Source organism: Fukomys damarensis, unplaced genomic scaffold (genome assembly GCF_012274545.1).
Source record: "Fukomys damarensis isolate Sample0158 unplaced genomic scaffold, DMR_v1.0_HiC HiC_scaffold_1, whole genome shotgun sequence".
NCBI classification, from domain to species: Eukaryota; Metazoa; Chordata; class Mammalia; order Rodentia; family Bathyergidae; genus Fukomys; species Fukomys damarensis.
In genome coordinates, this window is record NW_022900913.1 from 42281869 (window position 1) to 42297163 (window position 15295).

A 15295-nucleotide genomic window follows, 5' to 3' on the forward strand; every position below is an offset into this window, starting at 1 on the left:
TTCCTGCGAATTGCAGGCTAGTGCGGGCGGGCGGGCGCAGAATGGGGGCCACGTCCAGCCGCTGGAGGTCCGAGAGCAGAGGGGGCTAGGGAGCGACCCTGGCCTTTCCAGCGCGGGAGGGCGGAGGGGAACTTGGCCTGGCCAGGCGCATGGAAGGACCACTCGGTAGACTTAAGTGAGGAGAGAAGGACAGCGATGGGATACGCCGATGTACAGGATCTAGCCCAAGGTGGAGGTGGGAGAAGTGGCCCGGGGACCCCAGGGTCAGCCCAGGAGAGAACGGGCCAGGCATGCTAAGGTCTCCCGGACGAGAGTTGTAGGCATGGGATGTGCAGACCGGCGTGCACCCGTTCAGGGAGTGAACTATGGAAGCAGGCGCTGGAGATGGTGACAGTGCAGACGAAAAGGCAAAATATCATCGACGGGGCAGATATGATGATGGATATACTCGCACAATTCATAAAATATGTAATGTAAGTTTGCCCCCAAAATTTAGAACAATTGATTAGACCAACCCAGGGGGTGGTTAATTACAAATAACAATGTAGAAGATGACTCAGAGACACACGCTTAAACCTATTAAAGGATAGGAATAGTGTATCAAATATCCTGAATTAAGTCTCAAAAACTACCTTCCACCCGCTCACAAAAAGCTAATAAGATCGAAAAAGAAGGTGAGCCCCTGGATAAGTGGATGGGTAGCAGGGGAAGGATACGTGTTAACAGGTGTACCTGCTCCTCTTTGCTCTTCATTGGGGGAGCTAAATCTACCCTCTAGTGGGTCCATATACCCACTAAAAGCTGAGCAAACTACACAAAAATGAACATTTACAACTGGCCGGTAGCCACGGAAGTAGATTTTGCAAGAAGTTAATCTCTGCAGAGTTGTCCTGGTGAATTTGGAACACATGTATTCCAAATGGGAGTCCAGAAATAATCATGTGTGAAAACGAAAGTCTACATATGGATACGTGAGATGCAAATACAATCAGGAAATTATGGCAGGGCCCTACAGGTATTTAGGAAGTGTGACCTCAGATACCAGAGTTGTTCTCTCAGCTGTTTGCTGAAACATGCATAATGTTACCCGACAGAATTGAGGTTTATGTTGTAATTTCATAAGTTTGGAGACTTGATGTTAAAATTACATACCTTTAATCCAATCCTTGGATTTTTAAACTTGAGTCCCTTCCAATTCCTGCATCCCTGGTGTGCATCCTGAGAGGGAGGCTGGAGATTGGATTATGGGGAAAGGGGAAAAGGTTACTTCTGGAATTACTGCAGGACATCTTAAAATCAAGTTTACACCACAGTAAAAGTTATTTCTTTATGGAAATTTTAGGGAAAAATCACTCCAACCATTTCAAAACATCATAAATATGTGGAAAATTACACTTTCCCTGCTGTGAAGGATATGTTGAGACCTTTTGTCCAGTCAAATAACTCAAAAACAGCTGAACTTTGAAACCAGAGTCTTGGCACACATTGTACTGTCCTCAATGAGGCGTTCAGAGTCTTTAAAGAAAACAAAATGAAGTACAAGTGATAAACTTTAGAAATGAGGCAGTGAACATTCCCTGTGGCCACAGCCATTTAACGGTTCCCTGAGCAGCAGAACCACAGTCTGAGCCCGAGATCCAAGCAGTCAACAAAGTCTCCAGCAGCCTGCCTTATACTTTGCAGCAGGACAGATGTTTCTTCCTTTAGTGACAAATTCATGCTATAAATGTGGCTTTAGATTACATTTTTCTAACTCTGAGAAATACATAGACTTCTGCACATGCGCGAATTTAGAGTTTCTGTTCTGCAAATTCTTTTTTGTACAAATTCTGTTTGGGTACAATAGTACCTTGGTTCAGGAACTTAATTCATTCCGTGATTCTAGTCTCAAGCTGAACTGGTCTAGAAAAGAAACATAGGTATTACTGTGTTTGTTTTAGTAGCACCTATGTGCTTTCCATCACAACATGTAATCTAAGGAGTCTGTGTCCATAGTATTAATTAATAATCCATAAAAATATAAGTAAACTTAATCACTTAGCAATTTAGTAAACTAAAGCAACTTTCTCCCTTCTTATCACTAGAGAAAAAGTTCATCCCCGCTCTTACATGACAAATTCCTGTTATAATAAAGTGTCCAGAGCCTATTATATGTAGATGAATCTTTTAATCTTTCTTAAGACGAGACTTTCAGGAGTTTGTACAGATTAAAAGTCCTTTTCTTCCAGATAACTGAAATAAAAATATCATTACTGTTATTATGACCCTATTGCTATACAACAGATGGCATTATATAGAAAATAAGTCCAATGCAGGATGCTAGGCATTGTGAAACCACCACAAACTTCTTGTCTCCCAAAAGATTACTATCTAATTCCTAGAGGTGATAGAAGAGTATAAAAGCAAGGAAAATTCAAAATAAAATCATTGTGACCCTTCAATAAAACCAATGGGAATACATACAACAGCCATATTTAGAATGAAATACTAAAGAAAAGATTATAAATTTGTGGCTTGAGACAGCTTACAGGAAATACAATAAGATAGAAAATGTATACATGAAGAATGAAGGCCACCAGGTGTGATGCATCCCTGTAATTCTAGCACTCTGGGAAGTTGAGGCAAGAGGATGGCAAGTTTAGGCCTAGCCTAGACAACTTAATGACTGTGAGATTTGTCTCAAATTTAAAAAGGGCTGGGATGTAGCTCAGTATGAAGACTCCAGGTTCAATCTCTAGTATGAAAGAGAAATCAAGATCAAACAAATGAAACTGAAATCAGAAGAACAAGAGCATATAGGTCATGAGGTATAACACAAAATGATGATAGTTAAACTATAAATTTACCTTCGACCTTTTTCTGGCCACAAAACAGACAAAGGGTAAATGCAATCATTTGTTTGGTTGTCATTTTTTTTTTAAAGATTATACAAATTCTTCAGTAGAAACAGTTTTTCATCAGACTTCAAAATAAATGACTTGCCTGCACTGAATAGTAACAGTAACATAGAGGGAAATACTTGCTGCCTCCTCCACAGATGCGCTAGCAGGTTACACAACACTGTTTCTTTTAGTGACCAGCCATGAAAGTTGAAGGGACAGTATGAATATATGACCTACCGAAAGGATTTTTAATAGGGTCACAGTAATCTAAAATCTAATGTTTAGCTGTCTATACATTTCTTTAAGCCCAAGGGAAAATATTCATAATCTATCAGGTTGTGATCTTCCATCAAATATTATTTTTAATGATCTATATATTGACACTTTAAGTATCTTTGTTAAATTTTGTTGAAAGTAAAGAATAAAACATACCTTACTTGAAAAAGGGTTTGTCATTCAGCCTCTAGACTTTTACTGTACTTTACTTCAATTTTTATATTATTGAAAAAGGCTTTTCCCAGATTTATCAAGTAGCTATTAATTGTACTGTTTGTTTTCACTTGGGGTCCCTGTCTAACTCAACATGCTCAGAAAAGGAAGGGAAAGTAGAAATATTCTTGACTTCTGTAATCTAGCCAATATATTATCATATTTTTAAGTAAATTGCTTGTATCATCACACATTTAAAATATATTTTTGTCAAAACCTTAGAGCAGCATATTAAGCTCTTTTGGTTTGTGGGAAATATCTTCCATATAAACTGCCACGGCAGACTCGTATTCTTTTAGAAAAAGTCTGATTCCATTTTAAGGGTCTAAGTACATTAATTCAAATTTTGAGACATATTTAAAATCACTGAGAGCTGAGGATTTAGCTCAGTGGCATCACACCTGCTTTGCAAGCACAAGGTCCTGAGTTTGATCCCCAGTACTGGAAATTTTTTAAAAAGTCACTGAGAAACAAATACAAAACATGTATTAAAAGATGAACTATGGAAAGTAGACAATTCAAGAATAAAATGAAGTAACACCTAATAGAATTAATTTATTTACTTTATTATAAAAAGTAATAAACATATAGATCCTTGTTTCTTCCTTTATTATAATGTAGCTAAAAGAGATGTTCTATTGCCAAGAATATAATAAAAAGTACTTTTTTGTTAAACATGTTATGGGTTGAACTTTTCTATTGTCCCTAAATCCACGTTAAATGTTAATGCTCCAACCCCTACTGTGGCTGTACCGTCATGTGCTGCATAAGGACTCTTGGGTACAAAACAGACACTATATTCTATATACAGTAGCTAGTCTAGGAGTTCAGTAAACTATGCCATCTATATGTGTGTAAGTACACTCTATGATGTTTATGCAATGATGAAACCACTTAAGAACACATTTCCGAGAGTATATGCCCACAATAACTGTATTTGGAGATGAGACTTTTAAGAAATTAATTCAGGGTAAATGAGGTCATAAGGTTGGGGTCCTGTTATGGCTTAGATCTAAAATGTCCCCCAATCTCTTGTGTTTGGAAGTAATTGGGTCACAGTGTCACTATACTGATCAGTGAATACATCCACTGTTGGGTTCAGTAGGGAATGTGCTGTTAGGAGGTGAGCCTGGCTTGAGGTGGCTAACTTGGAGTGTGTCTTGAAAGAGTATATTCTTGGGCGAGGCTCCTCTTTTCACGCTCTGCTTCCTCGCTGCCATGGTTGGGCAGTTTTCCTCTGCCATGCTGTCCACCATGATGCTTCCACCATGATGAAGTCAGCCAGCCATGCATGGAATGAATGAATCTCCTGAACTGCAAGCCAAATTAAACCTCTCCTCCTTTAAGTTATGAGCGTCAGGTATCCTATCCAGATATGGCAAAATTAAGGTGCTGATCAAAGATAAGAAGAATGCTAAAAATTCTAATCCCCCTACACACACATGAGTGTACTAAGTAGAGTCCATATGAGGACATAGAAAGCCAGGCGTGGTGGCACATGCCTGTAATCCTAGTCCTCAGGAGGCTGAGGCAGGAGGATCACTGTGAGTTCAAGACCAGCCTGGGCCACACAGTGAGTTCCAGGTCAGTCTCAACTACATAGTGAGACCCTGTCTCAAAAAATAAAACAAAACAAAAAAACAACAAACATGAGGACATAGAGGGAAGGCAACCATATTCAAACCAGAAAGATTGTTCTCATCTCAGACTGACCCTGCTGGACCTTGGCATGGACTTCTATACTAGTCCCTAGAACTGTGATAAAATAATTGTGTGTTGTTTAAGTCTCCTAGTCTGTGGTATTTTGTTAGAGCATACTGTGACAACACATATGCATGTTTTCATTAAACTCATATTTGCTTTGGGAACGAAAGATAATTATGAGTAAAAAATCCAGAAACTCTGGATTTTATTTTGTTTATGTTGAATTTTATCTTATTTATGTCTGAATTTTATTTATGTTTAAACATTTCATATATATTTAATAATGAAAGATATAGCCTCTAAAAATAATCCAGAAGGTAGACTATCATTTTGTTTTTAATATGAAATAGAAAATATAAAATGAAACTATATAAGGATTTTAATCTGTGGCTTTTATCCAATGTTCATAAAAAGGTTGAAGCCTCTGAAACATTTTTTCAGTTTCTTCTCAAACCATGGCCTAAAGATGAGTATTAAGATGAACGGAAAAATCATTAAATTTCAGTATTGTTATTTCCTATCAATGTTGGCTTCTTTACTCTGCTCTTTCCAGATCCTCTTTCAAAAGCAATACATTCTTTGACAACAGTCAAGAGAAGAAAGTCATTAAATGAAAAGTACTATCTCTTCCACTACCTTTATTATACAATATACTGTACCTGATATTAGAAAATTTCAACAAGGATCAGAATACTTCATTCCTCACACCACTCTTAACCTTCACTTAAAATATATTTAAGAAATAAAATGTAGCATGTAATTGTTTTAAAATGTATGTGTACATGTGTATTTAAAAATATACATTGTGGGAGATCATCATGGCTGACTAGAAGCAGCAGTGCCCAGTCAGTGCTTGGAAGATGTGAACCAAGAAACACAGGTACTCAGAAAGAGGGGAGTGTGGGCTGGGGATTTAGCTCAGTGATTCTGCCTCCTGCCTCACAAGCTCAAGGTCCTGAGTTCGATCTCCAGTACCAAAAAAAGAAAGAAAAGAAAGAAGGGAGTGAGGCAAACAAAGACGCAAATACAGGAAGGCAACTTGAAGGAGAAGCCCCTCGCCAAGATGAATTCTAGAACCAGGTATGTTTAGAAAAAGAAGCAGGGCTGCCTCTTGATCCCAGCACTGGTCTGGCAAACATGCCATCAGAGGAAAAGATCTAACACCCTGTGAAAAGCCAAATACAGCAGTGGTTGCCAGAATGTTGCAATTGATGCCCAGCCTAGTTGTCACCACTCAGTACCCCCTGCACTAAGTCCCTTCTCACTGGAAGAAGAAGCCCAGAAAGTGATAATGTTGCAGTCCAGATACTAAAGAAACCAAAAGGCAATAAATCCTTCAGAAGACAATGACTGTTAAGACCAGCAGACCCTTGGGAAAGAAAGGGACAGGGGCAGGGTGCTGGCTAGGGACTCAGAATCAGACACTGATAGCTCCATGAGTCAGTGAGTTTCAGAGATGGTCAGTGATTGCAACTGGTAAGATCTGGAGTAGGAGAAAAGACACCCGAGCAGAGCTAAAGTAGGCACTCCTCCACCAGTCCCCTAGACACCAGCAAGCTCTGTGTCTATGGGGTATCTTTCCTGCCTCCATGGGGTATCCTACCCTCCAAAAGCCACAGGGCTCAGTGCCCACAGAGGATCGCTCCTACTGCCAGCCAAAATCTAAACTCCATAGCCCTAACCGCCACTGAATTCATGGCCTGAATAGAGACTCTGGGAAGTACAGACAGAGTTTGGTGCAGATCAAAAGCCAGAGAGAAGAAGCACAACCAGAAGGAATTGTAACTTCTATTCACCTGAAGTGTTATAGAAACAGGAGCCCCAAGCAGCTGCAGATTACATTGGAGGGAAGTGGGCAGAGGTTGAGAAAGCCCCTTTGGAAATCAGCAGAAGACTGATGTATGAACAGCCACATTGCATCTTCTCCCCAGTCTGACATAATTGAAGTATCAGATCATAAGACAAAGGCATAAAACCTCCAGCTAGCTATGAGGTCACAACTGAAACCAATCAGAGTACTAGCTGCAAAGGGAGTGAAAAGAAGGCTCAGCAGTCCATCCAAACCTCACTCCCCTTCACTCACTGACAGGCAAGAGGAAAGATCTTGGGAAACCAGTTCAAGCACCACTAGACAGATACAACCAGCTGGATGGACTCAACCACAGAGGACTAGAGCTCAGCCCTGCACAACTACTACAAGTTTCCCCATTTGTGAAAACAGGACAAAGAGCATGCTCACTGAATTCTGACTGCAGTATAAGTAGGACTGAGACAACTCTTTACTTTTGTGGTGTTGTATGTATATGGTTTTCTCTCTCCTTTCCCTCTTTCCCTTTCTCCCTCTCTCCCTCTTTCCCTGTCTCCCTCTCTCTTTCTCTTTTGAACATTCCAGCCTATATGTCATCAGTACTATATCAAAGTCTTCTGAGTTATTGAAATAAAGGTTGAAATTGTTAAAATACGTTTTAAATTACATGACTGATACATGGTTGGTTCTGCAGATGCCAATATAAGTGCTTCTAGTTCTGTCTGTGCACGGCGGTGACCAGGTCTGATCCTATTATGTTGAGTAGGTTGAAAAGGTACATAAACACTAAAATACAACCAAAGCCAAGGTCACATAACAGGGAAACATACACTCATTAAAGAGACCCTCACAGTAATGACACAGTTTTTCTACCCTAATTTATCCTCAACCCTCAGCATAAAAACAATAGAAACATAAGGTGTAGAGAAAGTGGGAAGGGTAGGGGAAAGGGAATAAGGGAAAAGAAAAAAATCTGAGAAAATGAAAAAAATTAAAATAAAGTGTTTGCAAATGGGGAGGGGAGGAGGGGGTGAAGGGAGGGCAGGGACAAGGGGAAAAATGGGAACCAAGACCTGTCATGTGAAGGTACAGGATCCCAGTAATGAATGTAACTGTATTGTATACCTATATTGTACCAATAAACTCAATTAAAAAGAAAAAGAAACATAAGAAAACAAGGCAGCAAGATACCTCCAAAATCTCTTAACTTCCCAAAGCTGATCTTACAGGCAATGAAGTAAAGAAGCTTACAGGCAAAGAACTCAAAAATCAAAGGGTTAAAATGTTTGAAGAGAACAAAGAAAAAACAAATAAACAAATCCAAAAGATGTTCACTGTGCACAAAGAGGATGTGAATAAACAGATGAAGTATTTAATTAATAAAATGTTCAGTCACCTTAGAGACAAAAAAACTGATTGAATTTGATAAGATGACACTATATATAAATGACTATTTTAGTAAAGAATTAAAGATCATAAAAGAAATCAAACAGATATCCAGGATATAAAAAATTCAGTGGAAAGTATAAGTATCAGAAACAACTAATGTGAGAAGAGAGTGTCAGAACTAAAAGAAAGTTGACATAGTGGATTGTGTACTCAGTGATACCCTAAAAATAACAAGACACCATGGAATCTGGACCCAACAGCTGATATATGAGAAGAAAACTAAGAATGGTAGGAGTTAAGAAAATATTAGAAGAGGATATAAAAATGTATTCACAGAAATCATAGCAGAAAACTTTCTAAATCCAGGGGAAAAAATTCAACATTCAGGTACACAAGATATATAGAATCCTAAATATCCACAATCAGAAAACAAATTCTCCACAACAAATCATGGTCAAAATCCCAGAAATTGAGCACAGAGAAAGAATACTACAAGCTATTAAAGAAAAACGTCAACTTTTAATGGTAAGCCTATCAGAATAACAGAAAATTTCTCAACAGAAACCTTAAAGGCCAATGAGCTTGGAGTAAAGATTTTCAAGCCCTAAAAGAAAACAACTGCCAACCCAGATTCATATTCTGCAAAATTATCCTTCAAAATTGATAAATAGATTTTCCATGACAAGGAGCACTTAAAAAACTCATGACCATAAACCAGCATTGCAGAAAGTACTCAAGAAAATCCTAGAGAAAGTAAAAAACAAAAGTTAAAAAATAAAAGGACACATCAGTGGAAAACTTATTCAAGATCCAAAAAAATCCATCAGAAGACTCTTAGAACTATTAAATAAATTCAACAAAGTAGCAGGATATGAAGTCAACACACAAAAATCAATAGTATTACTATACACAACAAGAAAGAAATCCCTTGCACAATAGCTTCAGAAAAATAAATAACTAAGGAAATGAAAGACCTCTATAAAGAAAACTATTGTCCTCTGGAGAAAAAAGCAATTGAATGGAACATAAAAAAATGGAAAGGCATTCCCTGTACTTGGAAAACCAATATTGTCACAAGGCCCTATTATCAAAAATAATATATAGGGCAATTTGGCTCTGTGGTTCTGCAGCCTGCCAAAGAAGCTACCCCCCACCAAAAATAATAATACATAGATTTAATTCAATTCCAATCAAAGTGCCAGCAATATTTTTCACAGAACTAGAAAAAAACATTCTAAAATTTATATGGAACCAGAAGAGACCCAGAAAAACCAAAGCAATATTGAACAACAAAAGTAAAGCAGAAGAAATCACAATCCCATATTTCAAGTTATAGTTCAAAGCTGCACTAATAAAAACAGCATGGCATGCACACAAAAATTGACATGTTGACCAAGGAAGGGAATAGATGATGCAGAAACAATCCCATGCATCTGTTTTTTGGCAAAGGAGCCAATAATGTACACTGGAAATAAAGATAGCCTCTCCAACACATGATGCTGGGAAAGCTGGTTGGTTGTTCATGGGCACACGAATGAGTCTAGATCCATATGGAACAAAGACCTACATATAAAAACACAGACACTGAATATGAATAAAAATTGTAAACTCTTGCAGACATAGGCATAGACAATGTTGTCCTAAATAGAATCTCAGTTGCACAAGATATAATACCTAGAGTCAATCAATGGATTTATATCAAATTAAAAAGCCTCTGCACAGCAGAGGAAGCTACCAACAGAGCGAAGAGACAATCTACAGAATGGGAAAAACTTCTTACTAGCTCTTCCTCAAACAGAGGGCTAATGTCTAGATAAAGAACTCAAAAAATTAGACCCCTCTACCAAAACAATAGGCAATTGAAGTGAATAGACACATCTTAAAAGAATATGTGCAAATGGACAATAGGTATGTGAAAAAATGGTCAGCATCTTCAGCCGTAAGAGAAATGCAAATCAAAGCCACATTGACAGCCCATCCTACCCACTAAAAATGGCTATAATTAAAGCTAAAAAATAAATACTGGCAAGGCTGTAGGGGAAAAGGAACCCATGACATTATAAGTAGAAATGTAAATTTGTATAACCACCATGGAAATCAGTAAGAGATTCCTTAAGAGAAAAATTAAAAGTAGAAATTCCATTTGACCTAGTTAGACCTCTTTTGGGTATCTTCTTGAAAGAATTAAAGTCATTATATTAAGGTAATACTTGTCTATCATGGATCTCCTTACAATAACCCATCCTGCTTTCTCCAGGGTGTTCTTTTACCTTGCTCTTTCCTCTTTTACTTGGCCCAAGCTCATTCTGCAGAGCAAGTTTCTCCCTCACTTTTTACTTCAACTTTTTCAAATAAGTTTTGTCACTGCTGAAATAACTAAATAAATAAACGAATAAATAAATAAAATGACATTTATCCTGATTATAGCAATACAATTCAAAAATACCTGAATTCTAATGAATGCATAAAGAAAATGTAGTACATATACACAATGTAACACTACTCCACTATAAAGAAGGATAAATTTGACTTGCTTGTAGGGAAACGAATGTACTTTGAGATCACGATGCTAAGTGAAATAAATTGGCCCAGAAGTTTAAATATCACATGGTTTCTCATACAAGAAACCCAAAATACAAATAATTTAAAGAACAAACAGGGAGGCAAATTATGTGGAGATGAGAAGGGGATCAAAGGAAGGAAAGAGAATGGTGATGTGAGGGAGGATATATATATATAGCTTCCTGACTAGAAAATTTGGATATATAGAAACTGTAAAACTGTAAAGATTTTACCATAGGAGTGTGAAGAAAGTAAAAGAGAGAGAGAAACTATAAAGATTTTACCATAGGAGTGTGAAGAAAGTAAAATATAGAAAAATATACTTATATACCATGACAATTTCTTCTTATATCTTAACTGTAATTATAAAAAACTCATTCTTTTAAGATTGATCAAAAAGGATGAGCAAACCAACCATAAGAACTGACAGTTTCTTTGTAGTTAGTTCTACCTTATACTACATGAGTATTGGCACTAGCGAGAGTTTGAAAAGGCTTAAATTGCAGTTTAGGATTTCCACTACACAAGACAACTGGGGACCTCCTTTGATGAATGATTGCTAGTCCCCCTCAATACAAGTAGTAGGAGAAACAATCTCACTAAATGGCTGGAAAAATTATTTTGAAGAAAGAAGCACAATTTAAGGAGTGCCTGTGACTGTTCTCTTTTCCCTCAACAAGTTCTCTCTAGGTTTAGGTTGGGATGGAAAATGGGAATCTTCCATAGTGTTGCTTGGCTTCTCAGTGGAATCCTTTTGCTGCACTGAGTGTACTTCTTGTGGTTAAAGAAACACTTTGTGTGTAGGGGACAATGTGGTTTGTAAAGACAAGCCTACTCCTTCATCTGTCATTCAACTAAAGAAACACACAGTAATTAAGGAAAATTGGCTGCAGTAGGCTTTTTGGGGACTGTATACCCATCATCAATGTGTCACTTTTCTAACTTTTCTTTTTTTTCCTGAAAATATTTTCCTCAAATTCTTTTATTGGTACATTTTAGGTATACAATACACTTACATTCATCCTTAGGAAAGTGTACCTTTACATGATTTATATTGGGTCTTATTTTCTTCCCCATTCCCCTGCCCTCCCTTCAACCCATCCACCCCCTCCCTATTTGCAAAAGTTTTATTTGCATTTGTTTCTTATCTCATATTTTTTCCTCTCCCTTCTTTCCTTCCCCTACCCCTCCCACTTCCCCTACCACTACCTTTTCTTCCTATTTCACATTATCAATTATTCATTTTAATCTTTATTTACACTTTCAGTTTCTCATACCAGAGAAACTATTCAGCTTTTTATTTATTTCACTTAAGAGTATGCCCTCAGTGTGCATCCATTTAGCTATAAATGTCTCTAATTTCTCATTTCTTTATGGCTGAGTAGTACTTCATTTTATAAACACACACACACACACACACACACACACACACACACACACACACATACACACAATTTCTTCATCCAGTCTCCAGTTGATAGGCACTTGGGTTGTTTCTAAGCTTTAGCTATTACAAACTGTGCCACTATAAAAATGGGTGCACATATATTGCTGTATATGTATATTGCTATATTGTACTGGAGATTCAACTCAGGACCTTGAGCTTGCAAGGCAGGCAGAAGAACCACTGAGCTAAATCCCCAGCCATAGCTGAGTCTTTTTAAATCTTAATTTCTTTTAAAATTATTATGAAATATTTCGGGAATATATAAAATATTCCATTAAATAGTTCTTTGTTCAAATTAAATACAAACATAATATAATTTTACATTATAAATATTGAAATGTCTATTAAGTTCATATTATTTCATATCACTTGCCTTATGATATGGGTGTTATTGTCTCTATTTTACAGATAAAGAAAATTAAATCAGAGAAATTAAAATTTACACAGCTTGTGAATGACAGAGCTAAATTGAGGCCAACATCGTCTTGAATCATAAAGCTGAGAACTTTCTTCATAGTAAGGAGTTAATGATTAACCCAGGAACCACTAAAAAACAAACAAAAAATAGGTGGGCACAATGGTGCAGGACTGTAATCCCAGCTATTCCGGAGGTTGAGGCAGGAAGGAGACTGTAAATTCAAGATGAGCCTGAGCAAGAAATAACCTGTTTCAAAATAAAAGGATAAAAAAGGATCAGGGGTAGAGTCCTCATCTTACATGAGGCCCTGGATTCAATTTCTAACACTATTTTAAAATAACATTTAAGAGATATGTTAGTAACTATGGATGAGACTAAGCAGTTTCATTTGAAGGGAAAAAATGTGTCAAATTAAGGAAACTGAGTTTCGGAATAATCTGTGAAACTGGGTTAAAGGAAAGATTACTATAATAATAATAGCACTTATGGAAAACAGAGTTACTCAGTACTGCTTTGGTTGGATACATTTTCATCTGTCCTTGAATCATTTATGGGTTGAAGTTTAGTTTCCAGTGTGGAGATGTTGAAAAGTGGTGGAATCTTTAAGCGGGGCCTGAAGGATATAATTAGTTCATTGGGGGAACCACCCTCAGAGGAAATGGGTGCTGGTTCACAGAGTGCACGAGTCTGGAGCAAATAGGTTGCTATAAAGGGAGACCACTTCATATACTTGATTTTTCTGTAAGTGGCCATCTCCCTCCCTGAATCTCTACCACATTATGACCCAGAAAGGAGCTTTCATAGAGGACAAAGAGATGAGGCCAGCCAATCTTGGATTTCCATCTTCCAAAATTATGAGATCTTTTATTTATAGTGTCTAGCTTTAGGTATTTTGTATAGCCTCAGAAAATGGACTGATACAAGTATTTAAAAGGTGGTAAAAAGAGAGAATGTCTACATTCATTTCTCTTTAAATATACTTTACCCAACACATATGCTTGGCAAATATTTGTTCAATTAATGAATGTACCTCAATTAATAGTTCTAGCTCAATTGTAGCTACTTCCTTGGGAAAAAATGCCCCAGGATTATAATAATTGTAATGATAGGCAATGTGTCCTAATGCCTTATTAGATAGGGTGTTATACAGGGGCAGCCACTCGGGTATTATTCCACTTACAAATAATTTTCACCCCTGGCCTTTGTTTGGATTAGGCCCACTCATGCAATGCATATACCATGTTCCAACCATGGACAACAGCCTACTGACTACACAGTTCAGCCAGGAAGCTCTGCTACACACCTGCTGTGACCTACCTGTAGTCTCTCCTTCCTTCTGTGCCTTAGATACCAACTTTTCTTAGTGTCACACACAGAACAGTGCCTTTAGGGCCCAATCGTCTGATTCACTGGCACCTGCTTCTTTGACTTTCACTCTAACCACTCTCTCTGGTAATGATTGGGCACCTTCTGTCATCTCCATTCACCCAAAGCTGCAGTTTCACTTCATCTACACAAGCATCATAATAGCCACATTAGCTGTACCTGGTCTTCCCATCAGAAGAGGAAAGGTCAAGTGGAACTCACTGTGCTAGGATCTGTGAGATGTTCCAAATCTACATCTCAAACAAGCTCTCCTAACTCAACTTCTATGACAACTTTTGAAGTAATGAAACTCCAACACTTATATTTACACAGAAATAAATCTGCCTTTATTCTGGATGGATTTCTCTCCAAAATTACAATATTAAAATTATATAAGAAAAAGCCTGTTCTTTGGGAAAACCTCTCCACATAGAAGGAACTTTAAGAACTGGATGTATCAAAGCCTTGATATAAAAAACTACACTAGGGCTGGGGATTTAGCTCCATGATGCCAGCACCTGCTTTGCAAATGTAAGGTTCTGAATTCTATCCCCAGTACCAAACAAACAAACAACAACAACAACAAAAACTACAGCAAGGCATGTAATAGTCAAGACTCCTGAAATTCAAGAACAGAATATAAAAACTGTTAGAGAAAAAGAACAAATCACCTATAAAGGAAATCCCATTAGAATTACAGCAGACTTCTCAACACAAATCCTTAAGTCAAGGAGAGCTTGGAGTAAAATTTTTCAAATAATAAAAGAAAGTCACCCCCAACCCTGATTGATGTACCCAACAGAGCTATCTTTCAAAATTGATCAAGAAATGACAAAATGTACCTGAAAAAATCCATGACCATCAAAGCAGCACTCCAAAATATTCTGATAGACATTCCAGAAAGAGATAATAAGGACTACAATTCTATGAAACCCAACGGAATGAATCCACCAGGCAAAGGAAGCAATTAAACAGAGGAGGAGAAAGAAATGGAACCAGTGAAAGGAAAATAACATGACGATGATAAGTCAATGCATATCACTTATAACTATCAATGTAAATGGTCTCAATTTACCAATCAAAAGAAACAGATTGACAGAATGTATCAATAAATAGCTTCAATAATATGATGATGCACACAAGGAACACATTTAACTCAAAAAGAAATTCATACACTGAAAGTCTGGGGGAAAAAAAGCAGTGGTATCTATTCTATTTGTAGATGAAGTGGA

The 15295-nt window shown here is 37.4% G+C and overlaps 1 protein-coding gene across 1 annotated transcript in view; it reads right to left on the reverse strand.

The window, feature by feature from the left end:
- Mier3 (MIER family member 3) overlaps positions 1 to 15295 on the reverse strand; it is a 215861-nt gene that overhangs the window by 33384 nt on the left and 167182 nt on the right. Inside the window, exon 6 of the mRNA XM_019207837.2 lies at positions 1153 to 1230. Coding sequence (XP_019063382.1) covers positions 1153 to 1230 — 78 coding nt within the window. The remainder of the gene's footprint in view (positions 1 to 1152; positions 1231 to 15295) is intronic.